Raw genomic sequence first — 21974 nt, 5'->3', positions numbered from 1 at the left:
GTGGCCACCCACTTTTCTTTTGCTTCAAATCAAAGTTTGTAACACTGTGATTCAAGTCGAAGCAGATTGGTTTGGTATGTGGCTTAAAACAGCTTTACAAATACTGTTATGAAATCTCAATGGAAAAAAATGAATGGCAAAAATACTTCTGGAATCAAGAAGGCTTAAAAAGTGGGAGGGCACTATAGCGCTCTATAGCACACTTTCATCCCTGTAGCATAAACAGTGTAGAGAAGTTACGCACCAAAGTTTAGTATGTAGGGTTAAGGGTTTTTAAAAGTCCCTAGCACCAAGTATGTGCAATAGCAATAGTGAAACATTTATTTCTCACCTGTCCATCATTTAGGGGGCCTCAGGTCTTCCTTTCCCCTCTTAAATAAGTATTCCTCTCCAATGCATTCTCACCAAACAGAGATTCAACCTGGAGTTTGACAGCTTATCAAGAATCCATTAGTTCTCCGTGTTGCGCTATTTGTGGATGGTAGACAATGTTGAGCAACCCTCTTCTAGTGCATCCGCACCAGATAGAAGTGGTTCCTCAGCCGTGAGTGGATATCTTAATCCCCACACCTGAGCACTCACGACTGCCTACGATATGTCTCTCCACTCTGATATCTCTCTCTTTCATTGTCATTCTCTTCCCCTCTCTCTCTCTCTCTCTCTCTCTCGCTCTCTCTCTTTGACCATTTCTTTTTTTAGTTTCTGCCCTCCATATCTTGGATTGGCGTCTTCTAGCTGATTACACTGTCCAGGAGAAGATGTTCAAGCTCAAGATGATAATGCAAAAGAAGTGACACTAGCCTATAGAACATACAGACAGGAGAACCAGAAGACACAGACAGGAACAACATCCTATACAGACTTTCAATCCCTGCACCAATCTCTCTCTCTCTCTCTCTCTCTGTCTCTCTCTCTCGCTCTCTCCATCTGTAACATACTTTAAACTCCTCCAAGGATTTATTTTCAACACCACGGGCAACGGTAAAGTTGGGCCCAGTGCTCTGGCACCTCTGCACTCACTATTTCCATACTGCGGCAGAAAATCAGACAGCAATGGCAGCAAACTAAATTACATCAGCATACAGTTCCAATGTGCTCTTAGAGGGCTGTACAATGCAGGCAGAGTATACCTGCAATGCCACAATGGAAATATTTGCTGTGCACCATCATGGTGATCTGCTACAGCAATGCATATAAGGCTGAGACGATCAGGTACATATGTCAAAGAAAGACATTTAACCATGCTGAGGACGATACAGGAAGAGAAGCAAATGAGGAACAGGTTGACACACATGTCCTGGAGGCCCTCAGGTTCATGGAAGACAGAAGTAGGTCTGATTTTTCTATTTTATCCAGAAATATGATAATTATCATAGCAATGGCCTATTTGTCAGTGGTCATTGAGCTGTGGTGCTCATGTGGATGATGTGAGTTTAAATTGAACTTACATACAGTTGGTGTCTATTTTTTCATATTTATGCCAATTTTCCGAAAAGGATCCAAAAAGCACATATCTAAAGTATCTATAAGTTTACTCTCATAATAGGACTACAGAAAGACAATAGAGTGCAATAAGCTTGTTCTGGAACTAAAAATCACATAATTTTTTCCCCATAGAGGAACTCATTATTAAAGATCAATTCAAAATCCTTTAAAGACTCTATAAAGGTTGTTCATTGATGATATATATGGTATATGCTTCTACTGAAGCCATTGGTATGCATTATTTCAACAAAAAAAGTGTGTAATAGTGGAATTCCAGGTTAAGAACTACACTACCCCTGTTGCTGAAGATCCGCAAATCAGAGAATTGCAACATAAGAACACAATAGTGACCGGCCATTCCCATAACCCAGTGTGAATGACAAAAAAAATTCAGTCTCCCAATAAAATGTGGTGAGGGGACTGGTTGGCCCTCATTAATTGATTTTGGAAATGCAGGAAACAAAATATAATTATAAATACATATTTTGATAAATATATTAAAATCATTATTAATTCTAATACATAGACCCATATTAAAATATAAAAATGTTCAGATATTTCCCTTTATGCACAACTTGTGAATAAAGAAAAAAATTTTTTATTTATTTTATTTTTAATTATATTTGTGTATTTTAAGAATTTTATGCCATTTTGCAGCCAAAAAAGGAAACAAAAAAAGAACTAAAAATTGGAACGATGACAGGAAAAAAGTCCCCTGTCATCTTGTTCATCATATTTTGATGTCAATCTGAATATGCATTACCACAGCGTAAAAAAAATGAAGAGTTAAACGTTGAATTTAATTAATCACACAATTTTAATTAAGACCCCCCAAGAATGAGCAAATTAGCTATCCAGTTGTATCCTGTTAAATTCGGGGGATCTGAGACCCCCCCTAGACCCCCCCATAATTCGCACCATAGCTTTGGTATTACACGTCCAAAAAACTATAGTATTACAATGGTACCATGTCCATAATAATACCATGGTACTTTTTGGTTAGTGAAATTTCTTAGACAAAGATTTCATCATGATATGTTCTGGACATAGGCCATGTTTGGCCAAGACATGATTAATGAGTAATACACTAGAGTCAGACCTACCCTACAGGCAAAAAGAGTGTAATTTCTTAGTGTAGTCAGCATCTGGTCAGGGCAGAATACTAAATTCAGCACTGAAATCCACAACTGTCCTTAAAACAACCTTCATCGTCCAAAACAAAAACTCTCTCTCTCAGAACTTCCTCAGACATTCTGGGTGACGATGCTTCAATCGTGCAACGAAAAGCCTGCAGCCCGTATCACCCTGCAGCTGTGTTCTGGCAGTGCTTTGTGTCACAGGGGCTGTTTTCTAATTTTCATGTCACTTTTTATATGTTCTGCTCCGATCCACAGCTGCTGAGCTGCCACATTGGGATTCAACCCCAAACGCAGAGCATAAAAGGGGCAGGCCACGTAACATTCCCACTTTTAAACCTGTATGCATAACGCCACTTGAATACCACACACCCCAGGGCTTTAAAAGAACTCACAACACAAATGTTTGTCCTATCGCTTCTAATTAGTCAGCATTCCATCCATATTGTGCAGATTAAAGAGGATTTGCTTCTATAACGAGAGTAAGACAGGAAGAGAGGTAAGCTGTGAGAGGTTCAGGGACAGAATATACAGATCTGCTTCATATGTATATCAGCTCATTTGTGCTAATGAGCTTCATTAACCAAAATAATTTGAATTGGGTCATGTTTTCACTGGATTCTGACTCTTTTTTCACTGGAAAAAAGACAGAAGTTGTGTCTCTGTTTGAATACTTGTACTGTGAAGTATGTACTTCGGTGGTGAAAGGGCAGTCCATACTAGTGAGACTGTACAGCGGTATTCGGACTATCCACCCTATCATAGAATTGCATCTTAATTCCACAGACCCATGTATTAAAGGAATATCCCGGGATCAATACAAGTTAAGCTCAATCGACAGAATTTGTGGCATAATGCTGTTGCCACAAAAATGTATTTTGACTCATCCCGCTTTAAAAAAAAAAAAAAAAAAAAGCTAACATTGAGGTTACAGTGAGGCATTTACAATGTAAATTAATGGGGTCAATTTGGAGGGTTTAAAGGCAAAAATGTGAAGCTTATTGTATACTTAAAAAACAAAAAGAAAAGTTACATTTTCTCCCAATTTGGAATGCCCAATTCCCACTACTTAGTAGTTCCTCGTGGTGGTGCGGTTACTCACCTCAATCTGTGTGGCAGAGGACAAGTCTCAGTTGCCTCTGAGACCGTCAGTCCACACATCTTATCACGTGGCTAGTTGTGCATGACACCAAGGAGACTCCGCATGTGGAGACTCGTGCTACTCTCCGTGATCCATGCAAAACTTTCCACACGCCCCATTGAGAGCAGGAACCACTAATCATGACCACGAGAAGGTTACCCCATTTGAGTCTACCCTCTCTAGCAACTGGGCCAATTTGGTTGCTTAGGAGACCTGGCTGGAGTCACTCAGCACACCCTGGATTCAAACTTGTGACTCCAGGGATGGTAGTCAGCGTCGATACTCGCTGAGCTACCCAAGCCCCCACTTAATTCTTCGATTAAAACGTGTATAAATGGCAATGAAGTTGTAAAATTGGATTTAACAACACAGAAATGTTTATAAAGCAATTTTCTCACACTAAAATCATGTCAACACACATATTGTTTATGTCTTGTGTCTATACTTTTGAAACGGGGACTATTTTAATGTTTACGGATTGGCCCCATTTACTTCCATTGTATGTTCCACAATGTAACCCTGTTGTGTGTGTGTGTGTGTGTGTGTGTGTGTGTGTGTGTGTGTGTGTGTGTGTGTGTGTGTGTGTGTGTGTGTGTGTGTGCAGGGCCGGCGCTACCTATAGGCGAACTAGGCTGTTGCCTAGGGCCTCCGCATTGGAGGCGGGGCCTCCAAAACATACACATGCTTATCCACCAATCAAGAGCAGCAAAATACTATGCTGTTTGTCCATTGGATATAACAATTGTCATTCACCTGTAGTTAAACCACTAATATCACCGTTTACGTGCGAGTCACTCCCAACCTCTGAATTTATGAATGAAGAGATTGTAGATGAATAAAATCCAACTTTTCTGCAAATTTATCTGATGGCGCAAAACGAACTCATCCTTCAGGGGCTGCTAAGCGTAAGGCTAAGCAGGCACGCAAAGAAAGTGCAGCTCGTGATTCAGGTATCATCTATTTTTGAGTGATTGTAATTTATTGTAAAAAATAAACTGATTCTAACGATCAGCGTAATTTTGAGATAGATCATTTGACGGTTATTTCCAGTTCAAAAGAGCGCGAGCACCGTTGATGGACTGAATTCACTTCTGACACTTTGAATCCGAGCGTATGTAGCTACAATCGATTTCCAGCCCTAGTCAGGAGCTGACTCGCAAAATACTACAGAAAAAGTAAAGTTTGTCAGTCAAAGCGCAAACGCACTATACTAAAGCATTGTTTATTATGTTTTAAAACAGTCTGTATATCTTCTAAAACGCAGATGTTTAGCCTACATTAACTGCTCTAGTCTATCATAATAGACTATAGACCATAATAGACTTCATTTTTTCGTTTTCCAATCATAAATACTGTTGCGATATTTATTGAAAATAAGTATGCAATCTTAAGCATATGAATAAGCACACAATTACAGTTGACTGAAATTAACTTGTCTTTTCACTTCCACTAGCAGCTGATTTGTGTATCATGAGGTATTTCTCTACAATGCATACCTAATATGACTATATTTAGTCTATCAAAAACAAAACTGTTCATTATCCCAAATAGTGGGTTAGTGTGTTACCATAAAGAAATTACTGAACAAATTACTGCAAAAACATCCTGACTGCTAAAAAAAAAAAAAAAAAAGATGACTTTTCAGATTATTTTTTTTTTTTGTTTACCTTAATTAAAGTTACATTAATATGCACATTTAAGTAAAAATATAAAAATACTGATAACAGGTTTTGTATAAATAAAATGGTTAGGAATCATATTTGTTTTCAAGTCTTTTTTATTAAATTATGTTTTATTAACAAAGTTCGGGAGGAGCACATTCAGATAATCAACGAGATAAGAGGTGTATATATACTGCAGACTTAGCTCTGTTCATTGACAGTTTATCAGCATCCCTCCACCGCCCCCATCTCCTCACTTTGATTTTTAATAATCTCTTATTGGATGTAAACAACACAATCCAAAATACAATGCAATCCAATGTAATACTGTGTAAATCTGGCCAAAATTCAGAGCCTGGAGCCCTCCCCTGGACAGCATGCCAAATACGCATAATCTTTACTCTATTTAATTTGATGTAAGTGTGAACTCGTGAATTCTGAAAGGTGGAGGGGAGGAGGGCATGGCGGGGGGCCTCCAACATACATTTTGCCTAGGGTCTCCAAATGTCTAGAACCGGCTCTGTGTGTGTGTGTGTGTGTGTGTGTGTGTTTTAAGAATGACATTTTTGTAGTTATCAACATTATGCCACAAATTATGTTAATTTATGTAAAGTTTAAGTATTCCTTTAACAATTGTTAACATGTAGCAAAAACATTATCTTAAAATTTGTATTTTTAAATACCACACATAAAACATCCCTATACCTGAAATCACTATGTGACAGCTTTCAGAATACGAACCAATCAGAAAAGCTCTTAATCATTTGGAGAAATGGTTTTGGACAAAATTATTGGTGATTTATTACAAATTATTCAAAGCTGTGACTGCTGATGAATTTTAACCGCAGCAAATATAACTTGGAATAGTACTTTCTACTTAAACGAACAAAACCAAGAAACCAAATTCTGGTCTTAAAAGTATTGCTCAAATAAAAGCTTGACTAAAACTATTCCAGTCCTTTTGTGCATGTATTTACAAATGTTCAGATTTCGGACCAGGTTTGAAAATATATGACTAATTTATTAGCTTGCTGCACAACCTCTTTCCAAACTATGCTACGGTCTTTGATGTCAACATATCTCCTGCTAATGAATCCATTAACATTAGTTAGATATTTGAAATACCTAATGAGCCATTATGAGTTAATTGACTGGGCTGAGAAGCATTTATTTTTGGGTCTTAAGTCAGCCCACCAAGATTAAACCAGGGGTTAATCAAAGCAGTCCCTTGAGAAATTGAGATTTTCCAGGCACAGTTCTTATCATTTTCTTGTAGCTCTTTCCTATTTACCCACACTGCAGTAGCACTTAAAAAAATAAACCAGTTAAATATGTCTAAATCATTGCAAAACAAGACACTCCTTGCTTCTGAAGCAAGTTTGAGTTTGTTTGTCATCACTGTATGTGCTGTTCATTCTTGCATATCCTATATGATTTCATGTTCTACTTATTTTTCACTCATCTAAAACACAAATAATCAGAGCACGTAAAGTGTGTCTGTGTGTATTTGAGAATCTGGAGGCTGAATGATGGTGCAAAACTAGAGTATATCCGGAGGAACTGGACCCGTCTAAATCCCATGTATCTCTGACCTGTGTGAGCTTTGCAGCGCTCAGAGGCTGCTTCTACAGATAAGGTTCTCTCGGGCAGTAAGGCTCAGGAGATGTGACTGCTTCTTCACAGGATCATCAAACAACCCAGAGATGCTGAGACTGCTCAAGCAAAAATAGAGTGCTTTGAGTTGGAATTCGGTTCAGTGAGTCAGCAATGGCAAAGCCAAGAAATAGTGAGGTCACTCACTGTGCATATCAGGAATAAAATAAAATAGAATAGAACAGAATAGAATGGAATAGAATCTTCCCTATTTGAATGTGTATAGGATTCCTATAGGAGTTTTGATTTTCTTTTTCATATTTTTATTTAATAATAATAATGATAATAACAATTCTCAAATTAGTATTGATAATAATAATAACAATGCAATTGATCTAATTATTTTAACAATATTATACTCTAATAATAATAATAATAATTAAACTGTATCAGAAACTGTTGCCCTGCTGCCATGTCTCTGACACACATTTGCTATTTTCCAATGACAGCATATGGAAGTAATGTGCGTTTGAGTACTTTTAATCGGGATTTAATCAAAATAATACAAAAAATTTCAAACACGTTGTTGCTGAGTCATTTGTAATAGTGAAACGAGTTACCCAGAGAGGATACATGCAGGGGTTTTCTTTCTTTTTTTTAAATATTCTTTAAAAAATTATCTGGAGAAGAGCATGTTATGGATTAAACTGTGTCAGCCCTCATTCCCAAAGGAACATATAACATATGCAACAATGCCTACATTTGCTCCATGGAAAATTAAAGCTAATAAGTGGATGTTACTTCATTTCTGTATTGATTAAAGTCATAGTAAAAGCGATAGTAAATATACAGTTCACAGCATCAACATGAGTGTGTTTAAAACAGGTCTGTTCACTTACGCTAATGTTATTAGATGTGTTCGCTATTAAATGAAGTTTTTCTCTTTTGAAGTGACCGTTATAATCGTTTACCTTGATTCTGATTCACAGTATCCACAGTTTTAAATCAAATTTCAGTGTAATTTAACAATTTCTTTTATCAAAAAGTTAAGATAAATATGCATTATAATGTCACTCTTCATACCAGCCTCCATTCATTCCAATGGGGAGTTTTGCAGAGCTTATCAGAGCAAGCGACCATAACCAACCTGGGTGGAGCTTAGTGAAGGGTCAATCATGATCCCATATTAATTCTGTTCACATTCCACATTTGACTAGGGTTCGTTTATGGCCAGATGACCTTAATTTTGATGAAACTAATTTAATGTGATTTTCCATAAATGCACTGTACATCCAGAGACAATTCCTCTGTATCAACTTGAAGTTGTTGAAGTGTGAAACCCTAAGGAATGAAATCACCCATTACATGGAATAAATGGTTTAAACCTGCAACCCTTTGGTTGACAGCCATAATCTTTAACCACTGGGTGACATCACCCCTACAGACACCTTCTGTTGTGTTGAAGAGTCTACTGGGTAATCTGGACAGTCTTTGGTCTATAAACCAAGTGATGCTGAGGTGAGCTAAATCTCATGAAGGCCAGTTCCATTACTGCTAATGCAGACTGGGAAACACAACAGCATTGAACACGATGTTACCATGGAGACACTAATCAACAGCTGACAAAGTGACAGAGTGCTGGCCACACTGTGTGAATCAGCCATTAAAGGACAAATGTAGGAATTCAACAGGACGCTATGGATATCTTAAAAGAACTATAAAGATCCACTTTACTATATAAGATGTGCATAATGTTCCTATCTTTATTAGCAATATAAGCCCTTAAATAGTTCACCGAATAATTTTAATAAGTCATAATTTGCTAACCTTCATCCTGATCCAAGCCTATATGATTTTGTTTCTTTTGAGGAACACAGAAGGCAAAATGTTTGAGACTGATAGGCTCAGTCACCATTCACATTCATTGTATCTTTTATCCATTCAATGAAAGTGAAAGGTGACTGAGGCTATCAGTTCCTAATATTCTGTCTTTGTGTTCCACTTCAGAAAAGTCATGCTGAATTAAAATGGCACAGTGGGCCATATGGAAGCTGTTATTCCAATATAATGTTTTCACAGTGGAAAAAGCCTTTCAGTGCAGTGGTTTCTTATCTAAAGCTTTGGCTGTCTCTGTTCTGTATCAAAGTCTCCATTGCTATCTGACATATCTATATCCATTACTGTATTAACAATCATTCATTCTGTTGTGTAAAGAGGGCTTCTGCAGGAATGGTTACTCTATACATACTACATTTGCTTGGAGTATCCCAATTCTTCATGCAGCATAAATCAATTGAGACTCCTTAAGGAGGTTCTTGTACTGTAAGGTGGGCTTAAGAGGATTCAGAAGCCCTGTATCCTGCGAAGGGAGGTCCACATCCTTCATTCAGGAACACATAAGATCTATTTCTAGATCTGTCCTGACCCGATCAGGTGTTGCTGTCCCAGGTGAGCTGGCACAGGAACAGGTCTCTCATGTGCAGACGGCAGGTTGACGTGTCAGCAATTCCTGTACATGCTCTTCAATCTCTTTCTCTGTCTATGTCTCTCTCTCTCTCTGTCTCTCTCTCTATTTATCTATCTATCTACACTTTATTTCACTGTTAATTTTTAATCCTTTGTTTCCTTTCTATTATCTCCTGAAGCAGACCAGTCTTGATCAGAACCAAATTTAAAATTTTCCTGTTCTGTAGTTGGATCCTTCCACTGTTTCTCAGATGGTGTGTGTGTGCATGTGTATATGAATGTGAACGGGTGAAGTTGGAGTGCTGGGTATTTACAGTAGAGATGAGATAATGCGAGCAGCTATGCATAACCCCTGCCACTCTCTGTACGTGTAGCATGTGGCTTTTTGCTCATTAACTCTCCTGCGCCTCTACCTTTGTGGAGTTAAAGTGCTGCCCCCTTAACCTACACCTCCCAACGCCCCACCTCTTCACCATTTTACTTTACCATGGCCATTAAAACGAGCAGGGTCGCCTTAAAAAAACTTCACATCAGCACTGAACACTCTATCACAGAACCAACCCTCTCCCCCCTCAAGCTAAAATGATCGATCGAGCTTCCTAACAACCAGGACTGTAGGGCGTCAGGCAAGTGAGAGGTTTCATTAGTGTCCCTCGTAAGACTCGAGCCAGATTTATTCCATAAATATTCGCCTCATGGGGATGACAGTCTCTGCAGGCATTTGGTCTGGCATTACAGTATATATATATATATACATACTGTATGTGTGTGTGTGAATGTTTTACACTGACACTATATTACATTTGATATTATCAGTTGTGTTTGGTTCCTGAGCCATCTCTGCAATCTCTGACACTTGTAGACTCATATGACTTAAAACATTAAATAAGCACCTAGCAACCACCCAGGACACCCTACCAACTACATAGCAGCACAAGAAAAACCACAAAGAACACCATGGCAACCATTCACAATACTCTGTGGATGGTGGCAGTGAGTTTTACATGGGTAAGCATCACTCACGTTTTCTTAAGAAAATCATACAGAAATAAACCAAACTGTCATGTTTGTGTTTTATCTCAAAGCTCATTGTTATTAAGCATTGTTATTTGAAGAGTTTGTGACAAATGATTTATTTTCAAAACTGGGATTATATTCCTTGAAGAAGACAAGAAGTCTTGAGTTACAAGTGATAGATTTTACCCCTTTCATATGTCTCACTCTCTGTCTGTCTTGCTCTCTCTGCTTAAAATCTGCTTTAACTCATGATCCCACGCATTTAGCTGTGAGAGGATATGGGTGATCCATTGAAGGGTGTCCCAAAGCAGTGACAAGTGGACATCACACCTAGTAATGTCACCGGCATAAATTATGAATGCATGGAAGTGCCAGAGACACATCATGATCTGTGATCCATGTACCAGGGCTGCAACCCCATAGACATTGATGTCCAACACAATATTCAGGTTGCATTGATTCTGCCATGGAGGATAATTAGAGCATCGTCCCATGGTTTGTTAAAAGAATTTGACTCCCCAGGCTAGCAGTAGACTTTCAGTCAGGACATTTACGGTGAGTTAGAATCTACCAAGCTACGACCAAATGACACAGATAGCCTTAGCCACAGATGTTAATGATATAACAGTGCCAGAGTCAATCGTTGATAAGGGCCACAATAATTTCGATGATAATCACGGTAATTGCTATCAGCATTATCACTCAGAGGCATGAAATAGACCTCTAGAGATCAGATGAAGCCTGAATTGAAGATAAGAATCTCGAGATCCTCTTCCAATTTGCTGAGCTAATTAAATGTCAATTTAAAAGTATGCAGGGAAGTATGCAGGGACTGCCTACAACTCCCACAATTCCATAACACCAGGAAGTCATTGTGGTCACAGAAGTCTTTAATTTCTCTTTAACTTGACACAGCACCTAAAAACTATGCACTCCAGCACAAGACACTGAAAAAAGCACAAGGTGCGGCACAACAAAGACATCCATTTAGTGCATGTTTACATAGGAAAACAATTGAAAAATGCAGAAGATTAAAGCAAAAACCCATTTGGTGTGAATGGCCCCTAAGGCCGCTCTGGATAAAACACATCAATTCATACAATAAATTCACTAAATGCAAAGAAATTCATCAAGAAGTGCTATCAACAGCAGCTAGCAGCATTAGCAGCAGTAACAAAGGGGGCAGGCTTAGCCAAGAATCAGTTCCACACCCCAACCACATTATCATACTCAAAAGTGTATAAAAACTGATACATTTCAAACAGTTCATTGTTTCAATGAGTATATTCCCCTTTAAAATGACAAAATGACAGAAAAACTCAAAAAAAGATTTCAGATATACACAATGGCTGTGTCTCGTTTTGAAGGATGTGTCCTCCGGAGGTCGCGTCCTTTGAAGACTGCAGTATACCGAGTGTCCTCCTTTAAACAAGCGTTATTTAAACAAGACGGCCTTCGTAGGACGAACAGAAACGTAACGTAACATGGTTGCTATGACAGCACGCCACTCTTTAATAAGTGGGAACGCTTTGAGTGAGAAGGAAAAAGTCCCTTTAGAAGGGAATGTATGAGGTCAAATTTTGAAGAGTTATAATGATGTAAAGAGAAAAGAAAATAGATCTTCCTGGTGTACATTTAGTTTAATTCTTTATATTAATCATATAATAATTATACATATTATATAATCTGCACCAGTCTACTGAGGTACTTCAACTTGGGAATTAACATTCCTTGCATTTGAACATCATATTTACGGGCAAATTGGCATTATTTGTTTTAGACATTTCCATTGAAGCAAATAATTGTGGGTTGTGAGTGCCCATGAAAGATACAGCTCATACGTCCTCCAAATTCCCATGAAAGAAGGTCATATTCGAAGAAAGCACAAGCATATTCTCTTTTCTGAAACGAGACAGCCTCGATGACGTATGCGGCCATCAAATGCAACCTCCGGAGGACGCAGCCTTCCAAACGAGACACAGCCTATATATTATACTGTATATATGTAGCCAAGTGGAGAAATGTAATTTAATGTAACTCTAGTCATCTATTGGGCATGGCCGTTTTACGGCAATGAAGTTTTGTGAAACGTGCTTTCCGGCACTCTCTCATGTTGGATACGTGAGAGCAGACGTTGTGCAGGAGAGCCCCGGGTTTTGTTCATCGGTTGATAATTCTTTGGGCAAATATGTAATTCTACACAGAATGATGTTAAATTGCATTCAAATGTGTTCATAAGAGTCATGTGTTAAAATTGAGTGTTTGTTATGGGTTATTTTTGAAGGATGCATATGGATTGCATGTGTGGAGTTTGACAACGTTTGCTGTACATGCAAGAACTGGGTATGTAAATTAAGTATTAATCATATCTTATTTAATGATTTACAGCCCAGTGTGTTTTCCAATTAAGTGAGCATGTGTAATGAGAAATGTATTCATTTAAACTGTTGTACATGTCCTTAAAGCCTGGTTAGAATTGCATAACACACTGAGTGATTTAAGCATGTGTTAAATGCATAAGATGCTTTGAGGGGTTTAAGCAAGTACTTAAATGCATTAAATGCTGTGAATGATATAAGCATGTATTAAGGTGATGTATGCTGAAGCATATGGGTAGGCTAATGCCCTAATTGTAGTTTCTTTAGACATTAGACATATCTACCATATTTTGTTGTACCTTATTTCAGTTTTTGTATTCTCTTTCTTTCTTTTTTTTAAATACTGTATATACGGCCCCATCGACCACTGTTTTTCTCAAAACAGCCGTGAGAATAAACCCAGAATAATATATATATCATTTTGTGTGTGTGTTGTTGTTCTATAGGAATCTGGTACACACTGCAAAAGAGGAAGATAATGTGTGTCATGCTGTCAGAAAATAAGGCATGTAAATTACAGATGTACAGTTCAGTTTGACACCACTGCCACATCTTTAACTGAACTCTTCCGGATGGTCAGGTCATGACACCTGTCCCATAAACCACAGCACTTTCTAAATTGTCAGGTGTGAGCGTGGAGCGAGGACAGGGGAAAGAGCACAGGTGCTGTGACACGGTCCTGTTTCAAACAAAGAGAAAAATATATGCCAGGTGTACATCCGCACTTTGGCAGGATAGTCTTTACCTGTCAAACAACAGGCCGAGAAATATATACACCACAAATGGGCTGCTCTTCATGTAAACCTGCACCGTTCTCTCAAATGTACAGCAGTACTCTCGGTTTTTACTGCTGAAGGAAGACTGGCATTTTATGTTACATGAGGGCATGAAGATTATAAATCACATGGTACATTCTCTCTTGCTCTTCTCCATGCTTCGAAAGAAGCAAACATGCAGCAGACACAAATAGGAAAATGTAGAATCAATAGAAACACAAGCAGCATGGGAGTTTGATGGGAATTTCATTAAATATGTTATGTACTGCAGCTCTGAGCTGCAGCTGCAGTGTCTGATTATGCTTTAGGACCTAGATTTTGCTGTGAACCTCAAGTGGGGACCCAGCACAGTTTTAAAAATCTTTATCGAACAGAAAAGTGAAGAAAAATGTCCCAAAAAGACCCTATGAAATCACTTGACAAGCACAGTTTCTTTGCTGTGTAAGCATAATTTAGGCTATCCTAACTATAAATGATTATCAGGGCTATCAATCGATGACATTAATTAATTAATTACATGACAGGCCAATTCATTAATCACAATTAACTGAATACATCATTATTTGCTGAGAAAAGATAATTCATATAAATTCTGCATAATAATTCAAATATTTATAAATATGAAATTCAGTTTGAAATAAATTGCATTATTGTGGCAGATGAATAAAGCATTAGACAATACAAAAAGTGGCTTAAGAACTCAATTTATAGTTTTTTTTCATTCTCATATAATTTTATAATAAATTGTTTTTTAATCCCCTTTTCTCCCAATTTGGAATACCCAGTTCCCACTACTTAGTAGGTCATCGTGGTGGTAGGTTACTCACCTCAATCCGGGTGGCGGAGGACAAGTCTCAATTGCCTCCGCTTCTGAGACAGTCAATCTGCGCATTTTATCACGTGGCTCGTTGTTCATGACACCACAGGGACTCCCAGCATGTGGAGGCTCATGCTACTCTCCGCGATCCACGCACAACTTACCACATGCCCCATTGTGAGCGAGAATCACTGATCACGACCACGATGTGGCTCTACCCTCTCTAACATCCGGGCCAATTTGGTTGCTTAGAACAGTGGTTCTCAACTGGTTTTGCTTCAGGACCCAGATTTTACATTGGAAATCAAGTGGCGACCCACCATAATAATAACGTAACTTGTATTTCATGTATCCTGGGTTGCATTTCCTTATGTTGCATAGTTTTGTTCATGGTTTTCAAGTACAAGGACATGCATCAAGTGACATTATTTTTGTTGTTGACATCAACAACAAAAGCGACAGGAAGTTTTCTCTACCCCCTTTTAAAAATTGAAGAGCATATTTACTTAAATGGGCCCATTATTATCCTGTTTCCTAATTTCAAACATAATTCAAACAGAACATACATATTACACATGAGGAATGGCTCCTCATTACCATGGTTAGGTCAGTGTAGCTAGTCTTAAATAATAGTAATACTAATAACAAATTAATTAAAAAAATTAGTGCATAACATAGTGTTGCTCTTTTCCTCCTCAGTGCTGTTTGGCATGTCAGTGCTGCTACTGTTTGAGAGGTTCAACGTGACTTCCTCTCTAATGCTTTAAACTAGAAAAGTCTCAGTAGAATTGAAATTGGTCACATCAGTTTTGAGGTCTACGCTCCGCAATATCGAGGGAAGCCTGGTTGTTGCCCTCACGCGCCAGAGAGAAAAGCAGATCATGATCGCGAGCTGGTTCTGTTACACTCATGCGAAAGTGCAGATGAGAAGCCTTTAGCTGATAATGAATCCTAAAAAGACTACCACTTGGGCGGCCGCCGAAATATCTTCAACGGGAGAACCATGGCATTGTTCTTTCCCTCCTGTCTGCGTCCCAGTCCGAATAGACCTGCGACCCAATTTTGGGTCACGGCCCACCAGTGGAGAAACACTGGCTTAGGAGACCTGGCTGGAGTCTCTCAGCACACCATGGATTCGAATGACTCCAAGGGTATTAGTCAGCATCAGTGCTCGCTGAATTTCCCAGGCCCCCTAATTCTCATATCATTGAACAAGCCTACAGTTCACAGCAATGTCTTTTTCATTGAGATTGTCAATGTGTTCATTTCTCACAGTACATGTGCTTGGCTTCTATCAGCATTATTTTTAGTTGACGCTCAATGGTATACGTATACAGTATATCACATAGATGTATATTAGGAAGGGGACGCATTGTTATATTTTTTTTTGCTATTTGATTACCTTAACCTGTGCTATTATCAGGGCTGGACTGGTAATCTGGCATACAGGGCATTTACCGAGCGAGCCGGTGGTTTCGGCCGCGAAACGTGCCGAATGGGCCGCGATAAGCAACAATGAGCCGCCGCATTATGCAGAACGGACCACAAAAATCGCGACCCCCCCACGCTCAACAACATTAGGAAAATAAAAAATCCCAGCTGATTCTGAGACTGCGGGAATGAACGATTCTCTCATTATTAGTCACAAGTTTTTCCACACAGAAAAAGCACAAAGCACAACAATGACCATTTTTGTAAAATATTAAGCTAAACGCTAATTATCGGGAAAAAAAGGTGCCAATTCGTCGGGATGCAGGACACGAATCGTGAAATCAGGACTGTCCAGATTTTATCGGGCCGTCTGGTCACCCTACTGGTATTCATCGTTATAAACACTGCATTTTTAGGATGCATTTTTCGCCCACCGTTTGTGCTTTCTCAGTGAGCGGTTCTCATTCAGTGGCTGCGCTGCTTGTGAGGTTTTTTAGGCGTGCTGCCCGCTATTGATGAGGCTTGTAAAAACAGATGAACTTCAAGCTTGAATTGCTCGTATGGTAAGAAAATCTGTACTTTTATTACAAATTTACTTATGCATAAGGGGGCATGATTAATTACTTAAAAGTATTAACGCATAATTTTTTTATATAATTAATCACACTATATTATTGTTAAACTGACAGCCCTAATGATTGTATGTTTAGTAACATTTTTTTATTTGCATTCAACGTTGCTGACCATTGTTGGGTTGGGACCCACCAGATTTAGTGCATTCACATGGTCTGGTTAATATGAGGTTAGTAAATCATGCTGGAAGCCTTTTAACCTCTCTGTGATCTAAACGCTACAGAAATATTTACATTGTTTGAGCGATAGAACTACAGTAAGATCCCCTCATATGGATTAAGAGCATAACGAAGCAATAACAATTCATTTTACAGATGAGGCTAGATGTCATTCATCATAATTGTTTATCCCAAATGTAAAAGGAAGGGCCAGAAATAGCAGTGAGGCCAGATGACTTCCTTCTACAGTAAATGTTTTGGGCCTCTTGACACTGTTCGATAACTGTGACTGAAACAGAAGTAAAACAGAACATTGGAAGAATGAACATTGGAGAGACCGGTGTTTTTCCAGTATAATAAGTACTCATGAATACTAACTATATATCCAATGTCGTAAGATATGTGAGACAATAATTAGCCATTTATCAGAATTACAATTTTTCTTCCCAACATTCTTGGCAATCAACGGACTTTATCGAGATAGCAAAAGTGATTTCAACTATTTCTCAGGAGACAGTAGGAATTATTCACTTTTCACCATTTTTGACATGAATGAAAATGAGGCTGTGAGGGGTAGATTACCATCTCTTCAATGGGAACAAAGCCATACAAAGCTCCTAAATCTCATCTGATTGTTCTTGGAGAGATATTTTTTTTTACGTTTTGACAGCAGAAAGATCCAAAAACAAATTAAATTAAATTATAGCCCTTTGAAAAGACTTTAAGTCTATCCCAAACAGCCTCGTTGGCATTTCCGTCAAAATTCAAAGATGCCGCTGCTGTGAATAGGGTGTATGCAGAAACAAAAATAAGTACATAATTCGTAGGCTGATTTCCATGAAAGCTGTAAACACTCTCTGAGTCTCTATGGCACTACTAAAACGGCTCTGTTTGTATTGAGCGGCTCGTCCAGCCCGACACAACATCATTGACTCAACCAATGGCGTGAGTTTGGGGCGGGACAATCTGTTTGTTTGATCAACAGCAGATTACGTAGGGTTCAAGTTTGGTGAAATTTAAAATGCTAATTTGCAGTGATGACCAATAGGAAGTTGCTTGTTTTGGCAATGACCTCTGTGTGGGCAATACATCGTATATAGCTAGACTTTCGGCGTGTGACCGTGCCCTTAAACGGCTTTCCTTTATCGAGGTAAATCAACAAATGTAGATTTATTTTGCCCATTACCCAAATTCACTTGCATCTTACTGGTTTATCCAATGTGTGCAAGCATTGTGTGCATGCTTATTCATGTTCTGATGTCAAAAGCAGCGAATAACCTGATGATTTCAATTTTTTTTGTTGTCAGATCTTTATATTTTTCGAATAAGCTGATTTTCGGTTGTTATAAGCAAAGTGGTGTTCATGTAAATGCACTCAATGACATGTTTTCAGCTTTTGCATTCTAGATTAAAGATGCAAAGACCAGGCAATATCTTTACTGATAAGGCAACTTTCTTTCCTACGGTTGCTATGTTGAGCGTTCTCAATTAATTTTAGAATGAGTCACCTGGCTCCTTCTTATACTGTCTCTGGTGGCACATACAGGTATTAAGCAGGGGGAAGGGCAGATAAAACTATGATGCCAACAACAGCTTGCAGCCTGTGATACAAAAAAACTCATGAAATCCAGCTGCAAAGGAAGACCTGATTTACGAGAGTCTCTCACGAACACGAGAGGATTGGAGTTTTCACATGAGCCATTCCTCTCCTGCTATCTTCCTCTGCCTCTTCACTCCTCTCCTCCTTGACTCTAGCTCCGATAACACCCTATGATCTATGGCCTAGCCCCCTCCCACGCCCACCCAGGCAACACAGACCAGAACACAAATCTTTTGATGGCAGGGAGGACGCCTTTCCCATAGAATGACATAAAGCTCTTTTCAAAAGACAATACATATAATCATAACAGTGGCACCTGACGTCAATGCTAGGTCCACGGGGTCATGTAACATACTGTACATTATTCTTTATTTGAAGACAGTCCTGGGAAATATAGTCTGAGGTACAGTCCAACCGGTGATCACAGCATCTCATATGGCACCATTAAAGTGACAGCACCTCCCAGAACCTCTGCGTTTGTACTGTAGGAGTTTGCATTTGAGAAATGTCTTGTTGACAGCAGACAGCTGTGATGAGGAGTGTGAGAGAAGGAGAGAACATAAGAGGACAGTCTCGCTGCTCGACCCCAAGTCTCTCTACCCCACTTTACATGACCATCAGTGACAGAGTTTGTATGATGGCTGCAGATGGGAGACTTTTTCAAAGCTAGCCACCATAAGGAAAGAAGAGAGTGATTTTATAAAATAATAAGCTTTACATTTCTGCATTTAAACCCTCCAAAAATGTTCCCCATTCACTTCAATTTTAACATTGATTTTTGCTTTTTTTTTTAAGCGAAAATAAGGAAGAAGTCGAAATAAATTTTTGAAGTAATCAACATTATGCCACCCACAAATGCTGTCGATAGAGCATAACTTGTATGGAATCCGGTATATAACCTTAAATTATTGGGTAAATTACCTTATGCTGATAAAGGAAAACCATTCAACCATCCATTACCTTATTTGTGACTAATTATTTTACTAGACTGCTAACGGTTTTGTATTACACCTTAGTCCATAATCGGACTGAACATGCAAAATCACCATATTTTTTTTTACGAAATAACTGGACGCGCCCTGCTGATATAACCATGCAACAGTGAGGTCATATGACATCATACACAAAACCTTACCTGGCAAAGAAGGATGCGGCGGCAGAGGTGCCACTGGAGGGCGCTGTGGGGACTGTGGTTGGTGGAGGAGCAGCAGGGCTGCTGTATGCAGACGGGCGGTCGGCATTGTAGCAGTTGAGCGTGGCCTCGTTTAAACCCTCTCTGTTGCCCTCTGACACCATCTGTGAGATCTGCATGCAAATAATCACAAGCATCACAGACAACCTGTTATTTAAACCCTTCAATCACCAAATGCAGTTTCTCTACCCTCACATTGTTCCAAACCAGTGTGACGCTTTGTATTATGTGGAACACAATATACGTTAGACAGAATGTTAGATCACCATTAACTTTCAAAATATGGAGAAAAAATTATTTTCAGAAAGTAGTGAATCAGGCAAACATTCTGTCTAATATCTCCTTATTGTGTTGCATGGAAGAAAAAAAATCATATTACGTTCTTAATGGGTGGTAACTTAAAAATGTTGTTGCTATATTTGCTGGTGAGCGAAAAAGTTAACTTCAAACATAACTAAACGGGAGCCAATGGCTCTATTAACATATAAACAAGCAAAATATAGTATAGGTTATGTTCTGAATTTGGTAATTTATGGCCCCCATGGCTTAAATTTTCCAGGCAGGTGGGGGTATGGGGTGAAAACATGTTCTATTTGTGTCAAAACTACTGCAGCATGTTAGCGGCAAGTAGACACCTCTGGCAAGCCTCCTGGGTCACGCAGTGGTGGTGAGTAAGTTTAGCACAGATTCTGCCAGCCGTTCAGATAAACAGCTCCGTTTAGACATGAGTCATGAGAAACGGCCCCTGATAATTGTGCTGCAAAGGGCCCATGGCACAGCTTGCTTTTTTAAACAAGCATATAGCCAGACCTGCTCAAGGAGATTTGGACATAATCCGGACACCCTCCCCTGACCCAGCTCTGTAAATAGACAGCCAGGGCACTCCTGTTGCTGTGGGCGTGGGTCTTTCGTTCTGCCCCAAATAAGGACACACGTGAGTCCCTCTGGACGAGCTCTGCTGTACGGTCGTACAGCAACACTCTCTGTATTTACCAAGAATGCCTCAGACGTGTAGGCAAGTAAGAAAATCCAGACCTGTGTCTCTGAGTGTGTATTTGTGGGTGCATTGGTACAGTAACATGCTCACAAGAGCTGAAGAATGAATGTCCATCTAGATTACTGTTTAAGTCAAAATGAAATTAAATAACGTTACTTTTGTTATGTAATATTTCCATTGCTGGGTAGATTATTTCTGAATTGTAATCTGGGACTGATTCCAGTCCCAGATTCCAGCCACAGCACGTGTGTGTGTGTGTGTGTGTGTGTGTGTGTACTTTATAACTGTCTTATTCTGAGTGAAATTAAAAAGGCACTTAATGTACTTACTCTTGAGATTTTGCCATTAAAAACGGCATCCAGGTGTGCTAACATGTAATTTGCAGTTATATAAATGTCAATTATTAGGCTATGGTTATTAGTGATTCCATCTGAACTCATAAAAAAGTATATTGAGATTTCAATAAAAGGGTAGTATTAACTAGGCGGCCATTTTTGCACTGCATTAAAGCCCATCCAATAAATATATGGTCAATTGAAACAATAATAATAATAAAACAATACTCATTCATAATTTTTTGGAAATCTTCTTACTGCAAGTGATTGTGTTACATCAGGCAATATTTTCATTTTCAGTCAGGACAGAAAAAGAAATGTAACTTGAAACTATGTGCACTGATATTGAAATAACCTGATATTTAAGTATTTAAACATTGACACCTTTTTTGTGCAAGTATGGTATGTGTCTATGTATGTGTCATTTGCCAATGCGTTCACAGTGTAAACCCAAATTTATCTTGTTTTTCACACCAAATTAAAGACACATTGCCACATTGCCATTCTCACAGCCAAAGGCTCCTAGAGTCTTCACAACTTCACATGTGTTATTTCTGTCATATTACAGGTATGGTGGCAAAACTTGCCATCTTAAAATACACTCTGATAATGCATGACTGACAGGTATATTTAGCAGTGTGTGAACGTATTACAGTTCCATAGTGCTGCATTGGTCTGGGCAGACATCCATGTGACCAAACACTGGATTTACAGTGGGTGTATTTGTACATGACAACTGCAGAAGCTGCTGGAGTAAAACGTATGGAATGAGATAGAATGTGATCATAGGAATGACCACAAACCATTAATAAAACCGATTATGAGCGGCTAATAATAAATACTTATATAACAATGACTTTAAACTATATTATTAACAGCAAACTGATGGGACATCCTATACGGCTTTGAACAGAAGACAATATGAGAAATATTTTTTAAAGTGTTTATCCCTTGTTAATTATTAAATTAGTCAATTTACACTGCTAAACCAAGATAAATCCATTCAATACACACACACACAATCACAAGCATCTGAAAGCTTCACTTTATTTAGTTGACCAGCTACTGGAAAGCTTGCTTCTAAAACAACCAGGCCAATTTAACTATTAACACTTGTGTAAAATCGACTTGCAACAACTGCTTTATGCAGCACAATGA

General features: G+C 38.7%; 1 protein-coding gene across 2 annotated transcripts in view; it reads right to left on the bottom strand.

Moving 5' to 3' along the window:
- kif26ba (kinesin family member 26Ba) overlaps positions 1-21974 on the bottom strand; it is a 123573-nt gene that overhangs the window by 43532 nt on the left and 58067 nt on the right. For both annotated transcript variants that reach the window (XM_052154336.1, XM_052154337.1), the window contains exon 4: positions 19428-19597. In XM_052154336.1, the coding sequence (XP_052010296.1) occupies positions 19428-19597 (170 nt within the window). The remainder of the gene's footprint in view (positions 1-19427; positions 19598-21974) is intronic.

Source organism: Xyrauchen texanus, chromosome 22 (assembly GCF_025860055.1).
Source record: "Xyrauchen texanus isolate HMW12.3.18 chromosome 22, RBS_HiC_50CHRs, whole genome shotgun sequence".
Lineage (NCBI taxonomy): Eukaryota > Metazoa > Chordata > Actinopteri > Cypriniformes > Catostomidae > Xyrauchen > Xyrauchen texanus.
Note: the sequence above shows the minus strand (reverse complement) of the source record. Positions and strands in the feature narration are given on the sequence as shown.